Source organism: Salmo salar, chromosome ssa21, assembly GCF_905237065.1.
Source record: "Salmo salar chromosome ssa21, Ssal_v3.1, whole genome shotgun sequence".
Classification (NCBI taxonomy): Eukaryota; Metazoa; Chordata; class Actinopteri; order Salmoniformes; family Salmonidae; genus Salmo; species Salmo salar.
Genome location: NC_059462.1, coordinates 41910001 through 41925516, shown reverse-complemented (window position 1 = coordinate 41925516; position 15516 = coordinate 41910001). Strand labels below are relative to the sequence as shown.

At 44.4% G+C, this 15516-nt stretch overlaps 1 protein-coding gene across 6 annotated transcripts in view; it reads left to right on the top strand.

Moving 5' to 3' along the window:
* Positions 1–15516, top strand: part of LOC106582334 (diacylglycerol kinase beta-like) — a 181520-nt gene that overhangs the window by 140114 nt on the left and 25890 nt on the right. For all 6 annotated transcript variants that reach the window (XR_006761218.1, XM_014165320.2, XM_045704807.1 and 3 more), the window contains one exon: positions 11625–11715. Coding sequence is in view for 5 of the 6 variants with exons in the window: in XM_014165320.2 (XP_014020795.1) it covers positions 11625–11715 (91 nt within the window). In the remaining variant the exon portion in view is untranslated. The remainder of the gene's footprint in view (positions 1–11624; positions 11716–15516) is intronic.

Here is a 15516-nt window from a genome sequence, read left to right as displayed (position 1 = left end):
TGTTTCAGTGTTAGATCTCTTAGTGTGTGTGTGTGTGCGTCCACATCCCTTTATACAGTATGTGTGTCAGATCACTGTGTGTGTTGCCTAGTCTCAGATCAGTGTAAAGGACTGTCCTCTCCTCTTCACCCACAGACCTTCTCCTCTCATCCCACAGACCTCCTCTCCCCCACAGACCTTGTCCTCTCTTCTCCCCCTAAATCAAATCACATGTTATTGGTCACATACACATATTTAGCAGATGTTATTGCGGGTGTAGCGAAATACTTGTGTTCCTAGCTCCAACAGTGCAGTAGTATCTAACGATTTACCCCCACAGACCGTCTCCTCTCCTCTCCCCCTACAGACCCTCTGTCTGCTGCTGAAAACTACCTTGTCTGTCATTGGCTGAACCTGTTAGTGTAGTCTACAAGGAGCCAGGGTCAGAGGTTATAAAACCATGGGCGGGCGGCTGCTGCATGGCATCACCCCTTGGGCAGGGATTTACCCTAACAAGGAATGTGTCAACGCAACATTTAAATGGTTATTAATGGCTTCCCTGAATAACCTAACCTCTTCCCAACCAATCATGGCCAGTGTAAGACAATTACATTTACATTTAATTAATTTAGCAGATGCTCGTATCCGGAGCGACTTACATATTGGTGCATTCACCTTATGATGTCCAGTGCAACAACCACTTTACAATAGTGCATCTAAATCTTTTAAGGGGGGGGGTTAGAAGGATTACTTTATCCTATCCTAGGTATTCCTTAAAAAGGTGGGGTTTCAGGTGTCTCCGGAAGGTGGTGATTGACTCCGCTGTCCTGGTGTCGTGAGGGAGCTTGTTCCACCATTGGGGTGCCAGAGCAGCGAGCAGTTTTGACTGGGCTGAGCGGAAACTGTGCTTCCTCAGAGGTAGGGAGGCGAGCAGGCCAGAGGTGGATGAACGCAGTGCCCTTGTTTGGGTGTAGGGCCTGATCAGAGCCTGAAGGTACGGAGGTGCCGTTCCCCTCACAGCTCCGTAGGCAAGCACCATGGTCTTGTAGCGGATGCGAGCTTCAACTGGAAGCCAGTGGAGAGAGCGGAGGAGCGGGGTGACGTGAGAGAACTTGGGAAGGTTGAACACCAGACGGGCTGCGGCGTTCTGGATGAGTTGTAGGGGTTTAATGGCACAGGTAGGGAGCCCAGCCAACAGCGAGTTGCGGTAATCCAGACGAGAGATGACAAGTGCCTGGATTAGGACCTGCGCCGCTTCCTGTGTGAGGCAGGGTCGTACTCTGCGAATGTTGTAGAGCATGAACCTACAGGATCGGGTCACCGCCTTGATGTTAGTGGAGAACGACAGGGTGTTGTCCAGGGTCACGCCAAGGTTCTTAGCACTCTGGGAGGAGGACACAAGGGAGTTGTCAACCGTGATGGCGAGATCATGGAACGGGCAGTCCTTCCCGGGAGGAAGAGCAGCTCCGTCTTGCCGAGGTTCAGCTTGAGGTGGTGATCCGTCATCCACACTGATATGTCTGCCAGACATGCAGAGATGCGATTCGCCACCTGGTTATCAGAAGGGGGAAAGGAGAAGATTAATTGTGTGTCGTCTGCATAGCAATGATAGGAGAGACCATGTGAGGATATGACAGAGCCAAGTGACTTGGTGTATAGCGAGAATAGGAGAGGGCCTAGAACAGAGCCCTGGGGGACACCAGTGGTGAGAGCACGTGGTGCGGAGACAGATTCTCGCCACGCCACCTGGTAGGAGCGACCTGTCAGGTAGGACGCAATCCAAGCGTGGGCCGCGCCGGAGATGCCCAACTTGGAGAGGGTGGAGAGGAGGATCTGATGGTTCATAGTATCAAAGGCAGAAGATAGGTCTAGGAGGATGAGAGCAGAGGAGAGAGAGTTAGCTTTAGCAGTGCGGAGAGCCTCCGTGACACAGAGAAGAGCAGTCTCAGTTGAATGACCAGTCTTGAAACCTGACTGATTTGGATCAAGAAGGTCATTCTGAGAGAGATAGCAGGAGAGCTGGCCAAGGACGGCACGTTCAAGAGTTTTGGAGAGAAAAGAAAGAAGGGATACTGGTCTGTAGTTGTTGACATCGGAGGGATCGAGTGTAGGTTTTTTCAGAAGGGGTGCAACTCTCGCTCTCTTGAAGACGGAAGGAACGTAGCCAGCGGTCAAGGATGAGTTGATGAGTGAGGGGAGGTAAGGGAGAAGGTCTCCGGAAATGGTCTGGAGAAGAGAGGAGGGGATAGGGTCAAGCGGGCAGGTTGTTGGGCGGCCGGCCGTCACAAGACGCGAGATTTCATCTGGAGAGAGAGGGGAGAAAGAGGTCAAAGCACAGGGTAGGGCAGTGTGAGCAGGACCAGCGGTGTCGTTTGACTCATCCGCAGAGAGGGAGGAGGGGGGGGAGGGGGAGGAGGATTCAGGAGGGAGGAGAAGGTGGCAAAGAGCTTCCTAGGGTTAGAGGCAGATGCTTGGAATTTAGAGTGGTAGAAAGTGGCTTTAGCAGCAGAGACAGAAGAGGAAAATGTAGAGAGGAGGGAGTGAAAGGATGCCAGGTCCGCAGGGAGGCGAGTTTTCCTCCATTTCCGCTCGGCTGCCCGGAGCCCTGTTCTGTGAGCTCGCAATGAGTCGTCGAGTCACGGAGCAGGAGGGGAGGACCGAGCCGGCCTGGAGGATAGGGGACATAGAGAATCAAAGGATGCAGAAAGGGAGGAGAGGAGGGTTGAGGAAGCAGAATCAGGGGATAGGTTGGAGAAGGTTTGAGTAGAGGGAAGAGATGATAGGATGGAAGAGGAGAGAGTAGCGGGAGAGAGAGAGCGAAGTTTGGGACGGCGCAATACCATCCGAGTAGGGGCAGAGTGAGAAGTGTTGGATGAGAGCGAGAGGGAAAGGATACAAGATAGTGGTCGGAGACTTGGAGGAGAGTTGCAATGAGATTAGTGGAAGAACAGCATCTAGTAAAGATGAGGTCAAGCGTATTGCCTGCCTTGTGAGTAGGGGGGAAGGTGAGAGGGTGAGGTCAAAAGAGGAGAGGAGTGGAAAGAAGGAGGCAGAGAGGAATGAGTCAAAGGTAGACGTGGGGAGGTTAAAGTCACCCAGAACTGTGAGAGGTGAGCCATCCTCAGGAAAGGAACTTATCAAGACGTCAAGCTCATTGATGAACTCTCCAAGGGAACCTGGAGGGCGATAAATGATAAGGATGTTAACTTCTCTAGGGCCAGTGGGACGATTTCGTCCCACCTACGTAACAGCCAGTGGAATCCCGTGGCGCGTTATTCAAATACCTTAGAAATGCTATTACTTCAATTTCTCAAACATATAACTATTTTACACCATTTTAAAGACAAGATTCTCGTTAATCTAACCACACTGTCCGATTTCAAAAAGGCTTTACAACGAAAGCAAAACATTAGATTATGTCAGCAGAGTACCCAGCCAGAAATAATCAGACACCCATTTTTCAAGCTAGCATATAATGTCACAAAAACCCAGAAGACAGCTAAATGCAGCACTAACCTTTGATGATCTTCATCATATGACACACCTAGGACATTATGTTATACAATACATGCATGTTTTGTTCAATCAAGTTCATATTTATATCAAAAACCAGCTTTTTACATTAGCATGTGACGTTCAGAACTAGCATACCCCCCAGAACTAGCATACAGAACTCCTCTATGCACTCGATATGTCCGATTTAAAAATAGCTTTTCGGTGAAAGCACATTTTGCAATATTCTAAGTAGATAGCCTGGCATCACAGGGCTAGCTATTTAGACACCCAGCAAGTTTAGCACTCACCAAAGTCAGATTTACTATAAGAAAAATGTTATTACCTTTGGTGTTCTTCATCAGAATGCACTCCCAGGACTTCTACTTCAATAACAAATGTTGGTTTTGTCCCAAATAATCCATTGTTATATCCAAATAGCGGCGTTTTGTTCGTGCGTTCAAGACACTATCCGAAAGGGTAAAGAAGGGTGACGAGCATGTATCTGTAAATTTTTTTTTTAAATATTCCATTACCGTACTTCGAAGCATGTCAACCGCTGCTTAAAATCAATTTTTATGCCATTTTTCTCATAAAAAAGCGATAATATTCCGACCGGGAATCTGCATTTAGGTAAACAGATGAAAGAAAATAAAGCATTGGGTCGACTCGTGAACGCGCCTAAGCCCATTGTCCTCTGATCGGCCACTTGCCAAAAGCGATAATGTGTTTCAGCCTGGGGCTGCCTCGATATCATTCAGCTTTTTCCCGGGCTCTGAGAGCCTATGGGAGCCGTAGGAAGTGTCACGTTACAGCAAAGATCCTCAGTCTTCAATAAACAGAGACAAGAAGAACAAGATCTTGTCAGAGAGGGCACTTCCTGTAAGGAATCTTCTCAGGTTTTTGCCTGCCATATGAGTTCTGTTATACTCACAGACACCATTCAAACAGTTTTAGAAACTTTAGGGTGTTTTCTATCCAAAGCCAATAATGATATGCATATTCTAGTTACTGGGCAGGAGTAGTAACCAGATTAAATCGGGTACGTTTTTTATCCGGCCGTGTCAATACTGCCCCCTACCCCCAACAGGTTAAGCTTGAAAGGGCTGGTAACTGTGACAGCATGGAATTCAAATGAGGAGATAGACAGATGGGTCAGGGGAGAAAGAGAGAATGTCCACTTGGGAGAGATGAGGATTCCAGTGCCACCACCCCGCTGGCCACAATGATCTGAAACTGGGATTTTTATTTGTTTATTTTGATTTAACCTTCATTTAACTAGACAAGTCAGTTAAGAACAAATTCGTATTTACAATGATGGATAACTCTTACTTAATCAGCAGCTTTCTCAACACAATGAAGCAGGTCTTTAGATTGATGAAAGCTGGTCATCTGATTGGATTAACTGAGATCCCAGATCAGGGTTAGTTACTGGGATTAGAAGTATTCGCACACGCAAATCCCTATCCCTCATCTCCTCTCATGTCATTTCCCACCAAACCAAACACCCCACGGCCATTTTATCATCAGCACCCCCCTCTCCCGCCCCCCCATCCCCTCCTATCTCTAGTTGTTGCAGCACAAGTCACGGTGCATCCATACACACACAGCCTCCTCCTGTCTGTTTGTCTGTCAGGCCCTGTATCTCAGTCAGGATTGTGCGTATAAAGGCTGGTGTTGCTGCCCATGCAAGATGAGGTGAGCTTTGACTGATCTGTACCAGAGATACAGGGAGGGGAGGGAGTAGAGGAGGGGGCAGGGGGAGGTCAGCAGGTCATTGCTCTCACAGGGGATTAGGAGAGATTGTTATCACTCTGAGGGGGGTGGGCCAGATGCGAGGGTAATGGGAAGGGAGGAGGGAGGGTCGGGGGACACAGCCCTGTTAGGGGCATGAAGGGTAGAGACGGGGGAGGGCGTGGGCAGATGGATGAGTCTGCGTGCCCCCAGGCATTTCTGAATTTGAAGCCACTTTTTTAACCACATAAAACCTGTATTCTACATCTAGTTTTTTTCTCCCCTCCCTTTCCCATGCATACTTCCATGCGGCTACAATCTCCTCCCTCCATGAATGAAATATGAATCCATCCATCAACGTTGGTTGGTTGTGTTTGGCTGGGCTACAATCAGGAAGACTGATCAGTATTTGCTTCCTGAGGGTACAGTTAGCATAGTTTGAACCGGTGAACTCATAGCCCTGAATTCACCAGCCCCAGGCTTTACAGACAGACAAGCACAGCCTTGCATATCGAGCTGGAACTCTCAAGCATATGAATGAAAAACCTTTTCTTATCAGGCTGCACACAAAAAAGGCCCCTATCCACTACCCAGCTACCCAGCTAGCACATAATGTTCTGGAACCATATATATCTTAGAACTTGGTGAGAGCCTGGTTGTCCTATGCTTATTTTGTATACAACCATCCCACAATGTTCTGGGAATGGTGCATGATACCCAGCTAGCACAGAACATTCTGAGAACCATGTTTCTTAGGTGGTAATTTCAGTACTTCAGCATAACATTTTCTACAGGTTTCCTCATGGTTCTATTTAAAGTCATGTTCTCAGCACATTAAGAAAACTTTCTAAAAAAAAAACAAGAAAACATTAGTAATGTTCGAAGAACGTTCTAAGAATGCTATATAAAAACATATAAATTCCATTCTCAGCGTCAACAAAACTTTCTGTATCCTCTATCTTGTTAAGTGTGTTCAGGTGTGTTGGCCACGCCCACTAAATGGCAACACCTGATCTTAATGAATGCTTGTTTCCTTTGAAATGGGGTCTGTTTGAATAGACTAAAATGAACAGCTTTGTATCAGTTAAAAACACATGTCATGTTAGCTCCATCCTGGTGGCACAGTGAACTAATTCCATGGATAGAGATAAAACAGTTAACCTAAGCTAGTAGTGTTATTGAAACATGTTCTTGGAACACGATTCATTTACTTTCCAGTAACCTATCATTTACATTCTCAGAACGTTAATTAAACCTCCCAGGAAAACTTTCAGGGAACCATAGTAAAACATTCTCAAAACCTCCCTGCAATAAAAAAAAAAAATTAATAAAAAAAAACCATTAGATTTTACCAGTCATGGAATCGTATAGCTTTGTTCCCAGAACCAATGGGAAACCAAAAACATATGCTCCCACAAGTTCCAAGGAACTGAATGTCCCAGCTGGGTAGTGCCAGTAGGCTGTGAGCCTAGGCCAATGCTGCTTTATTCTGTAGATTTCTGAAGGTTTTTCTCTGCTCTTAGCCAGGGTCAGTGGGATACAAGCAGGGCTTGTGGTAGTGGTACAGTAGCTTTGTCTCCCTGTCGCACTCCTCTGTCCACAGGAGAGAGAAAAAACTTTGAGTTAATTCCATTTTTACAGGGCTTCTCAAGTGGAAGCTAGCTAATGAGGTTAGGCAGTTCGGCTCATTGAGAATTGAAACCATGCCTAATTGTGTTCTCAAATATGCTCATAATCCTTTAATTTGACAGAGCAAAGGTTTCTAGTGAACGGTGAGGTGAGTGTGAGGAAGGCTGAACATTGAACAAGTTCTTAAAGTAACAGTGGAGTATTGTAGGGCAGCCAGGACAGTGCGCAGGTATCAACTAAAGGCTGATGTTGCTGCCCGTCAACTGAATACTTCAGTTGATGACTGGTGGGATATATAGGCCTACTGAAAGTCCCTAGCAGATCTCTCACTTAAAATATTGACACATCATATTGTTTGTTTCTTTATTCCTATTCTACTGAAATATGTGTATCCATAGATGTCTACTGTCTGGAGAGCCCTTCTCTGCTCCTGCCTTACATGAAGGGTTGCTATGCCCACATGGCAACAGAGCTTGTTTTGCCAATAACCATGTTGTCAGCATCAGCAAGGCAACCCCATATTTCTTGAACACACTGTAAAACAGCCATGATTTTTGGTTAGCCACCAGCAGCATAGAAGGACACACAAATTACTGTTTGTTTTTACCAGACTGACCTGTGAGAGAATTGTGTCTTTTACTGTCGTTGGTGAGTAGAACACATCTCCAGAGGAGCGGTGAGCTTTCATTGGCCTGGGCTTGTACAGGAAGAGGTGCACATATTGTGTAAGTTAATGCAGTTAATGGCTGAAGGCTGATTCTGGCAGTCTGAGATTTACAGCCCTGTCTGTCTGTCTGTCTGTCTGTCTGTCTGTCTGTCTGTCTGTCTGTCCAGGGAGGTGATCAAACAGTACAGGCAAATCACAAGATAGGTAGACATTCTGGTGGAACAATAGGGCCCAATGAGTCTGGGTGTGTGTCCTCCTTTATCTATCTCTGTCTCTCTCGCGCACACACACACACTCACACTAGGGCAGGGGTGTCCAACTCATTCCATGGAGGGCCTAGTGTCTGCAGGTTTTTGTTTTTTCCTTTCAATTAAGCCCTAGACAACCAGCTGGGGGGAGTTCCTTACTAATCAGTGACCTTAATTTGTCAATGAAGTACAAGGAAGGAGCGAAAACCCAGCAGACACTCTGCCCTCTGTCTGTCTCACTGAGGTTTCTCTGGACCATCACTCTTTCACCAGGACTGGGGAGGTTGAAAAGATTGAAGAGCAGGGCTCAGTAGGACAGTATGTCCCAAGTCTTTACAATACAGACCCACTTAGATAGGCAGTTCTTTCCCCTGGGGACAAGGATATTGTAACCTGATCAGAGAATGGAGGAAATAACAATGATTCGATCTAGTTAAATGTAATTGCAGTTAAATTCATTTCCATAATGATTAGTTTAACTCTCTATCTCTCTCTATTGAACCCAGGCTGTGTTGACAGCCAGGAGCATGGGTCCTTTGTCTTTTTTTACATGTATCTTTGTTGTGTGCAGAAATAAAACACTGTAGAGAAGCATTGGACTGTGGGCAGAAATAAATCACTGGAGAGAAGCATTGGACTGTGGGCAGAAATAAATCACTGGAGAGAAGCATTGGACTGTGGGCAGAAATAAATCACTGGAGAGAAGCATTGGACTGCGGGCAGAAATAAATCACTGGAGAGAAGCATTGGACTGCGGGCAGAAATAAATCACTGGAGAGAAGCATTGGACTGCGGGCAGAAATAAATCACTGGAGAGAAGCATTGGACTGCGGGCAGAAATAAATCACTGGAGAGAAGCATTGGACTGCGGGCAGAAATAAATCACTGGAGAGAAGCATTGGACTGTGGGCAGAAATAAATCACTGGAGAGAAGCATTGGACTGCGGGCAGAAATAAATCACTGGAGAGAAGCATTGGACTGCGGGCAGAAATAAATCACTGGAGAGAAGCATTGGACTGTGGGCAGAAATAAATCACTGGAGAGAAGCATTGGACTGCGGGCAGAAATAAATCACTGGAGAGAAGCATTGGACTGTGGGCAGAAATAAATCACTGGAGAGAAGCATTGGACTGCGGGCAGAAATAAATCACTGGAGAGAAGCATTGGACTGTGGGCAGAAATAAATCACTGGAGAGAAGCATTGGACTGTGGGCAGAAATAAATCACTGGAGAGAAGCATTGGACTGTGGGCAGAAATAAATCACTGGAGAGAAGCATTGGACTGTGGGCAGAAATAAATCACTGGAGAGAAGCATTGGACTGTGGGCAGAAATAAATCACTGGAGAGAAGCATTGGAATGCGGGCAGAAATAAATCACTGGAGAGAAGCATTGGACTGTGGGCAGAAATAAATCACTGGAGAGAAGCATTGGAATGCGGGCAGAAATAAATCACTGGAGAGAAGCAGAGGCCTTTTATTTCTTTAGCTACAGTTTGTTTTGCCCAGAACAGGTTTTTCTGAAGGTTAGTGTGTTTGGGATGTGCATATCCCCTTCGTATGTGTCTTTGTTACTAGTGTAAATCACAGAAAAAGTGATACATCTACATTTTAAAAATGCCAAGCAGTTCACCTCTGACAAACCAAACTCCAGGGCAGAACTGAACATGAACTTCAACTTTGTTAGGCTCAAGGTTGTTGGCATGTTTTTGAATCAGGGGGGAAAAACATTAAACATGATCTTATGGTAGCCTCGGGCGATGTTCTACACCCAAAGTCATTGTTGTCATGCCAGCCTTGGCATAGGGGTACTGAAGCGGAAATGTGTTTATTGTCGCAATGTCAAAGCAGCACTAAAGTGACTGGGCATGTTGTTGTCCTTTGTGCTTCATTGCTCTGAAAATGAAATACTGTCCCCTAGTTGAGTTTAGGCTTTGGGCTGGGTTAGCAGCACTTCAAGTTGATCCTCACATTTTTATTTTACCAGGCAAATCAGTTAAGAATAAATTCTTATTTTCAATGACAGCCTAGGAACAGTGCCTTGTTCAGGGTCAGAACAATAGATGTTTACCTTGTCAGCTCAGGGATTTGATCTTGCAAGCTTCCAGTTACTAGTCCTGCCACGACCAGGCTACCTGCTGCCACGACAGCAAACGTGACAGATACCTGTCAAAAGTTGTTGTATTCAATTTTCCACCTGACATGACTCATAGAGTCTAGGACAGGGGCGAAAATCTGATATCCACTTTGGAGGGGACAATTACATGACATTTTCTCAAGAGCAATTCCTGAGGGGGACACCAAAAGTAGTGCTGTAACACATAGCCTACATTGTAATAGGGTAAATGTATATTGAGGAACCAAAGAAATAAGGTGTTTGCCGTACTCCTAACAACCGGTACCCAAAACTACACAACTAATCACAACAGCAATACCATTGCCTTTAACAAATCTTAGTTCAGTCACCAGTTTAAGTTGAGAGTGGGGGTATCCATGGCATTTTCCAATTATGTTCCTATTTTACAAGTCAAAAAAATTGAGAACCTTTCATAATGTTGCCAAACAAAGACTCAACAAACTTACCTGAGACTCCCTGTCTCTGCCAGTCTGTCCCTGCATATCTGTCCCCAACTCTGCTATCTGTGTGCCATCTGTTGCCTGCTCTGCCTAATGACATCATTGTGAAACATTTCCATTAGAATATCTTTTCTTTCTAATGAACATTTTATCAACTAGTCTTTGAGATATTAGGCTACTAGGGTTCTTACTATGCGTTTTGGTGTATTGAAAAATACTCTGATGTCCGTCTTTTATTTTTCTGCCATTTTTCTACCTGGCTGGCTGGCTGGCTACACACACAGTGTGTAGGTTATTTACAGTAGGAGATGGGCTTCTATCATCTTCAATCATTCTATTTGGGCTTCGATCTAAAAGGTAGCTAGCAAATGTGAAACGGATTAAAATGACAAGAGTTGACAGCTGTATGAGTTCACCATTTACACAACATATGCTGCAACCTTTTGTAATTTTAATAGTTTGTTTCATATTGGCTGGCTTCCAACAATAGCTGAATTTGCAAAGCTAGCGAGCACCAATTCAGTTTCAGTGGTGTTTGCTATAATCTTTGCTACCCGGGTTAAATAAAGGTGAAATAAAATAAATAAATAAAAGTTCCCTTGCGACAATTTAGCTTTTGCAACGAGACCATTAAATATATTTAAGACAATGGTAGAAGAGAGTGTAGTTCTGTTCAGTTTGGACTTCAGTTTATCGCTAACCTTATCACAGGGACTTTGAAGCACTAACTTATATCATCTGCATGCTGATTCCATCTTTGATGACGCCACATAAATGGAATAGGTACTAGCTAGCTTAATAGTTAATATTTGCGCGCTAGCTCTGCATATTCAGCTAGTGTGTGTGTGCGCGATTGACTGGATTAACCTCACGGCAGTTACGTGCAAACTAAGGAACTGGCAGTGGATCAAACCATTGTGAGGCAAAGGGCGGGGGGGTCGCAATCTTTTGAAACTTAAAAACGCGCTTTAAGTGTCTATAATCAGCACAATTGCTTTCATTGCGTATTATTAATATTATTTAAATTACATAGTTATGTTTCAGTGATATATTGGGGGGGACAAATCATATTTTTCCGAGGATGGGGGGGTCGTGTCCCCCCCGTCCCCCCCGGGATTTCCGCCCCTGGTCTAGGACAACTACAATATATGCATACATTTCACATTCCACGTGCCATAGGCTTAACAGATTCTGCCATCACTGAATAATAGAAATACATTACACCTGCTGCCACTGCAGGAGGACCCCTGATGACACTTTCTCTCCTCATCTTCCTGCTCCTTCCTGTTTGGTTTACAGAATGAAGAACAAGTTGTGGTACTTTGAGTTTGGCACCACGGAGACCATCTCTGCCACATGCAAAAAACTCAACGAGTGTATCGAAGTTGAGGTGAGTCAACGCTATTCTCTTCGGCTGGAGATTACATTTACATTTTACATTTGAGTCATTTAGCAGACACTCTTATCCAGAGGGACTTACAGTTAGTGCATTCAGTTGAAGATGATTTGACATACCCAAAACGGCATCTCTCTCTCTCCTCCTCTGTCTCTCTCTATCCCCTCAAAAGGTATTTAAAACTTTGGCTGGAGATGAGTTGACACACCAACATCTCATGATTCCCATTTTGTATCAACACGTCTTATAGACATTAATCTTGAGATGAGAAAGTTTAATCAGTTCATCGCTGTTGTAGAAGGTTTTGACAGGCTTTTACCTGCAAACTTTAAAAAATCTCTTGAAAGACATCAAAGATATTAAACCAAAGTATTTAACTCCAATGGGGCAGCTAGCTATTCTTATCTCTCAGCGAAGGCTTCATCAAGCCAGCCTGCCAGGTAACTGACTCTGTACTGCTAAGAGAGGACACGTCGCACGCACACACACATACACACACACACACACACACACACACACACACACACACACACACACACACACACACACACACACACACACACACACACACACACACACACACACACACACACACACACACACACACACACACACACAACAGGAATAGACAAACACACCAATTTAGTCTGTGTTTGATATAAAGTAGCAGTGATAATGTGTGTGTAAAATGCACCATATTCTCTACATAGTGCACTGCTTTTGACAAGAGCCCTATGGGAAGTAATGCACCATATAGGAAACCGAGTGCATTTGGGACACCTCCATAGTCTGGGTAATATACAGTAATATGTCATATTTTTCAGACCTTAGAAAGTGATTCACAGACACAAATTAACCTAGTCTATTAACCTAGCCTGGGACCAACGCGATAATGTTTTTAATCATTACTATTAAACCAAACTGTAAACCTCACATTACCCGGCAGGTCCCTTGGCTGGCTAGTAATCGTCAGGTTTCTGGAAAAGCTTAGCGAGGTGTTACTTCAAGTCCCCACACATGTTATTCTCAGTGTTTAACACACACACACGCACACACACGCACACACACACACACACACACACACACACACACACACACACACACACACACACACACACACACACACACACACACACACACACACACACACACACACACACACACACACACACGGTGTTCCAAGCAGTCAAATCTCCAGTGTTATGCCTTGGAGCAGAGGGCAGAGTGATGGGTGATGAAATGTGGCGTAACAGGATCCACCTGTAAAGTTATATCGCCCTGCAAGATGTAATTAAACTGGGCTATTAAAAGCTCCACAGAGTAAACTTCCAGACAGAGAGAGAAAGGAGTGTGTGTGTGTGTGTGTGTGTGTGTGTGTGTGTGTGTGTGTGTGTGTGTGTGTGTGTGTGTGTGTGTGTGTGTGTGTGTGTGTGTGTGTGTGTGTGTGTGTGTGTGTGTGCGTGTGTGTGTGTGTGTCATTCTGTGTGTGTTCCTGAAACTGTTTTTCATGGGCACTAAAACCTCTGATGTCATAAATATTTCTTTGCTCTGACAGCACTAGAGGGCTGTGGTACATGATGTGGTACATTCCAACATCATTTGCTTTCAACGAGGGTGGTCACTGAATTTTGTGAATGTGTTTTCTTTTTCTGTTTCTACATGGCTTATTTGAACACATTTGTTGAATTAGGACTTTATTTAAACATATGGTAAAGTGCACACATGGACCGACAGTGTTAAAGTAAGTTATTTTAGTGCAAAATCTAAACTGAGACAAAAAAACATCCACTTGATGGTACAAAATACTTATATTTTGTAGTTAATCACTAGCTGGGACAGGAAAACATATTTTCCTGTGAATTTCTCCACACTCAAGGCAACATTATGAAATGTATTGATGAAAACATGTACTTTGATGCTACTGTAAATATTATTCAATGCTACTGTAATGTCTACGGGTGCACCTCCCAATAATATCCCCAAATGGACACAGTGATAAGCAGTTTTTCCATATTCTTGCAATGCTCTTTTCAGGCTGTATCAGAAAGCCTTATACACTGAGTGCACAAAACATTAAGAACACATGCTCTTTCCACAACATAGACTGACCAGGTGAAAGCCATGGTCCCTTATTGATGTCACTTGTTAAATCCACTTCAATCAGTGTATATGAAGGGGAAGAGACAGGATAAAGAAGGATTTTTAAGCCTTGAGACAATTGACACATGGATTGTGTACATATGCCATTCAGAGGGTGAATGGACAAGACAAAATATTTAAGTGCCTTTGAACGGGGTATGGTTGTAGGTGCCAGGCGGACCGGTTTGTGTCATGCTCAACAGTTTCCAATGTGTATCAAGAATGGACCACCACCCAAAGAACATTTGGCCAACTTGACACAACTGTGGGAAGCATTGGAGTCAACATGGCCAGAATCCCTGTGGAATGCTTTCCATGCCCCAACAAATTGAGGCTGTTCTGAGGGCAGAAGGGGGTGCAACTCAATATTAGGAAGGTGTTCGTAATGTTTGGTATACTCAGTGTATGTGGTTCACATAAAACATACTGTCATAAGACACCATCATTAGTTGTCTGTTCTCTGTGCCCAATAATGTGTGTGCCATGTTTTGTGCTGCTATCATGTTGTGTTGCTACCATGCTGTGTTGTCATGTGTTGCTTCCTTGCTATGTTGTTGTCTTAGGTCTCTCTTTATATAGTGTTGTGTTGTCTGTCTTGTTGTGGTATGTGTTTTGTCCTATATTTATATAGTATTTATTTTTTATTTATCCCAGGCCCCTGTCCCCACAGGAGGCCTTTCGCCTGTTGGTAGGCCGTCATTGTAAATAAGAATGTGTTCTTAACTGACTTGCCTAGTTAAATAAAGGTTAAATGCATAAAAAATTTAAAAAATAAAAAATACCATAGGTTAAATGAAAACACAAGGTCGTAATCTTTATAGTTTTTTCCTTGAATGTAAGTGCGAAATAGACAATAATCACTAAGTACCTTTTGAAGAGGAGCCCTTGTGATACTCTAATGATCAAAAGGACCAGCGCTGCGAAGCCTCCTTGAAGATACTTCAGCCATAGAGTTGTCTGTCTCAGTTCTCTGTCTCAGTTCTCTGTCTCTGTCTCAGTTCTCTGTCTCTGTCTCAGTTCTCTGTCTCAGTTCTCTGTCTCTGTCTCAGTTCTCTGTCTCAGTTCTCTGTCTCAGTTCTCTGTCTCTGTCTCAGTTCTCTGTCTCTGTCTCAGATCTCTGTCTCAGTTCTCTGTCTCTGTCTCAGTTCTCTGTCTCAGTTCTCTGTCTCTGTTCTCTGTCTCTGTTCTCTGTCTCTGTCTCAGTTCTCTGTCTCTGTTCTCTGTCTCTGTCTCAGTTCTCTGTCTCTGTCTCAGTTCTCTGTCTAAGTTGTCTGTCTCTGTCTCTGTTCTCTGTCTCAGTTCTCTGTCTCTGTCTCAGTTCTCTGTCTAAGTTCTCTGTCTCAGTTCTCTGTCTCAGTTCTCTGTCTCAGTTCTCTGTCTCTGTCTCAGTTATCTGTCTCAGTTCTCTGTCTCTGTCTCAGTTCTCTGTCTCTGTCTCAGTTCTCTGTCTCTGTCTCAGTTCTCTGTCTAAGTTCTCTGTCTCTGTTCTCTGTCTCTGTCTCAGTTCTCTGTCTCTGTCTCAGTTATCTGTCTCAGTTCTCTGTCTCTGTTCTCTGTCTCTGTCTCAGTTATCAGTCTAAGTTCTCTGTCTCTGTTCTCTGTCTCTGTCTCTGTTCTCTGTCTCAGTTCTCTGTCTCAGTTCTCTGTCTGTTCTCT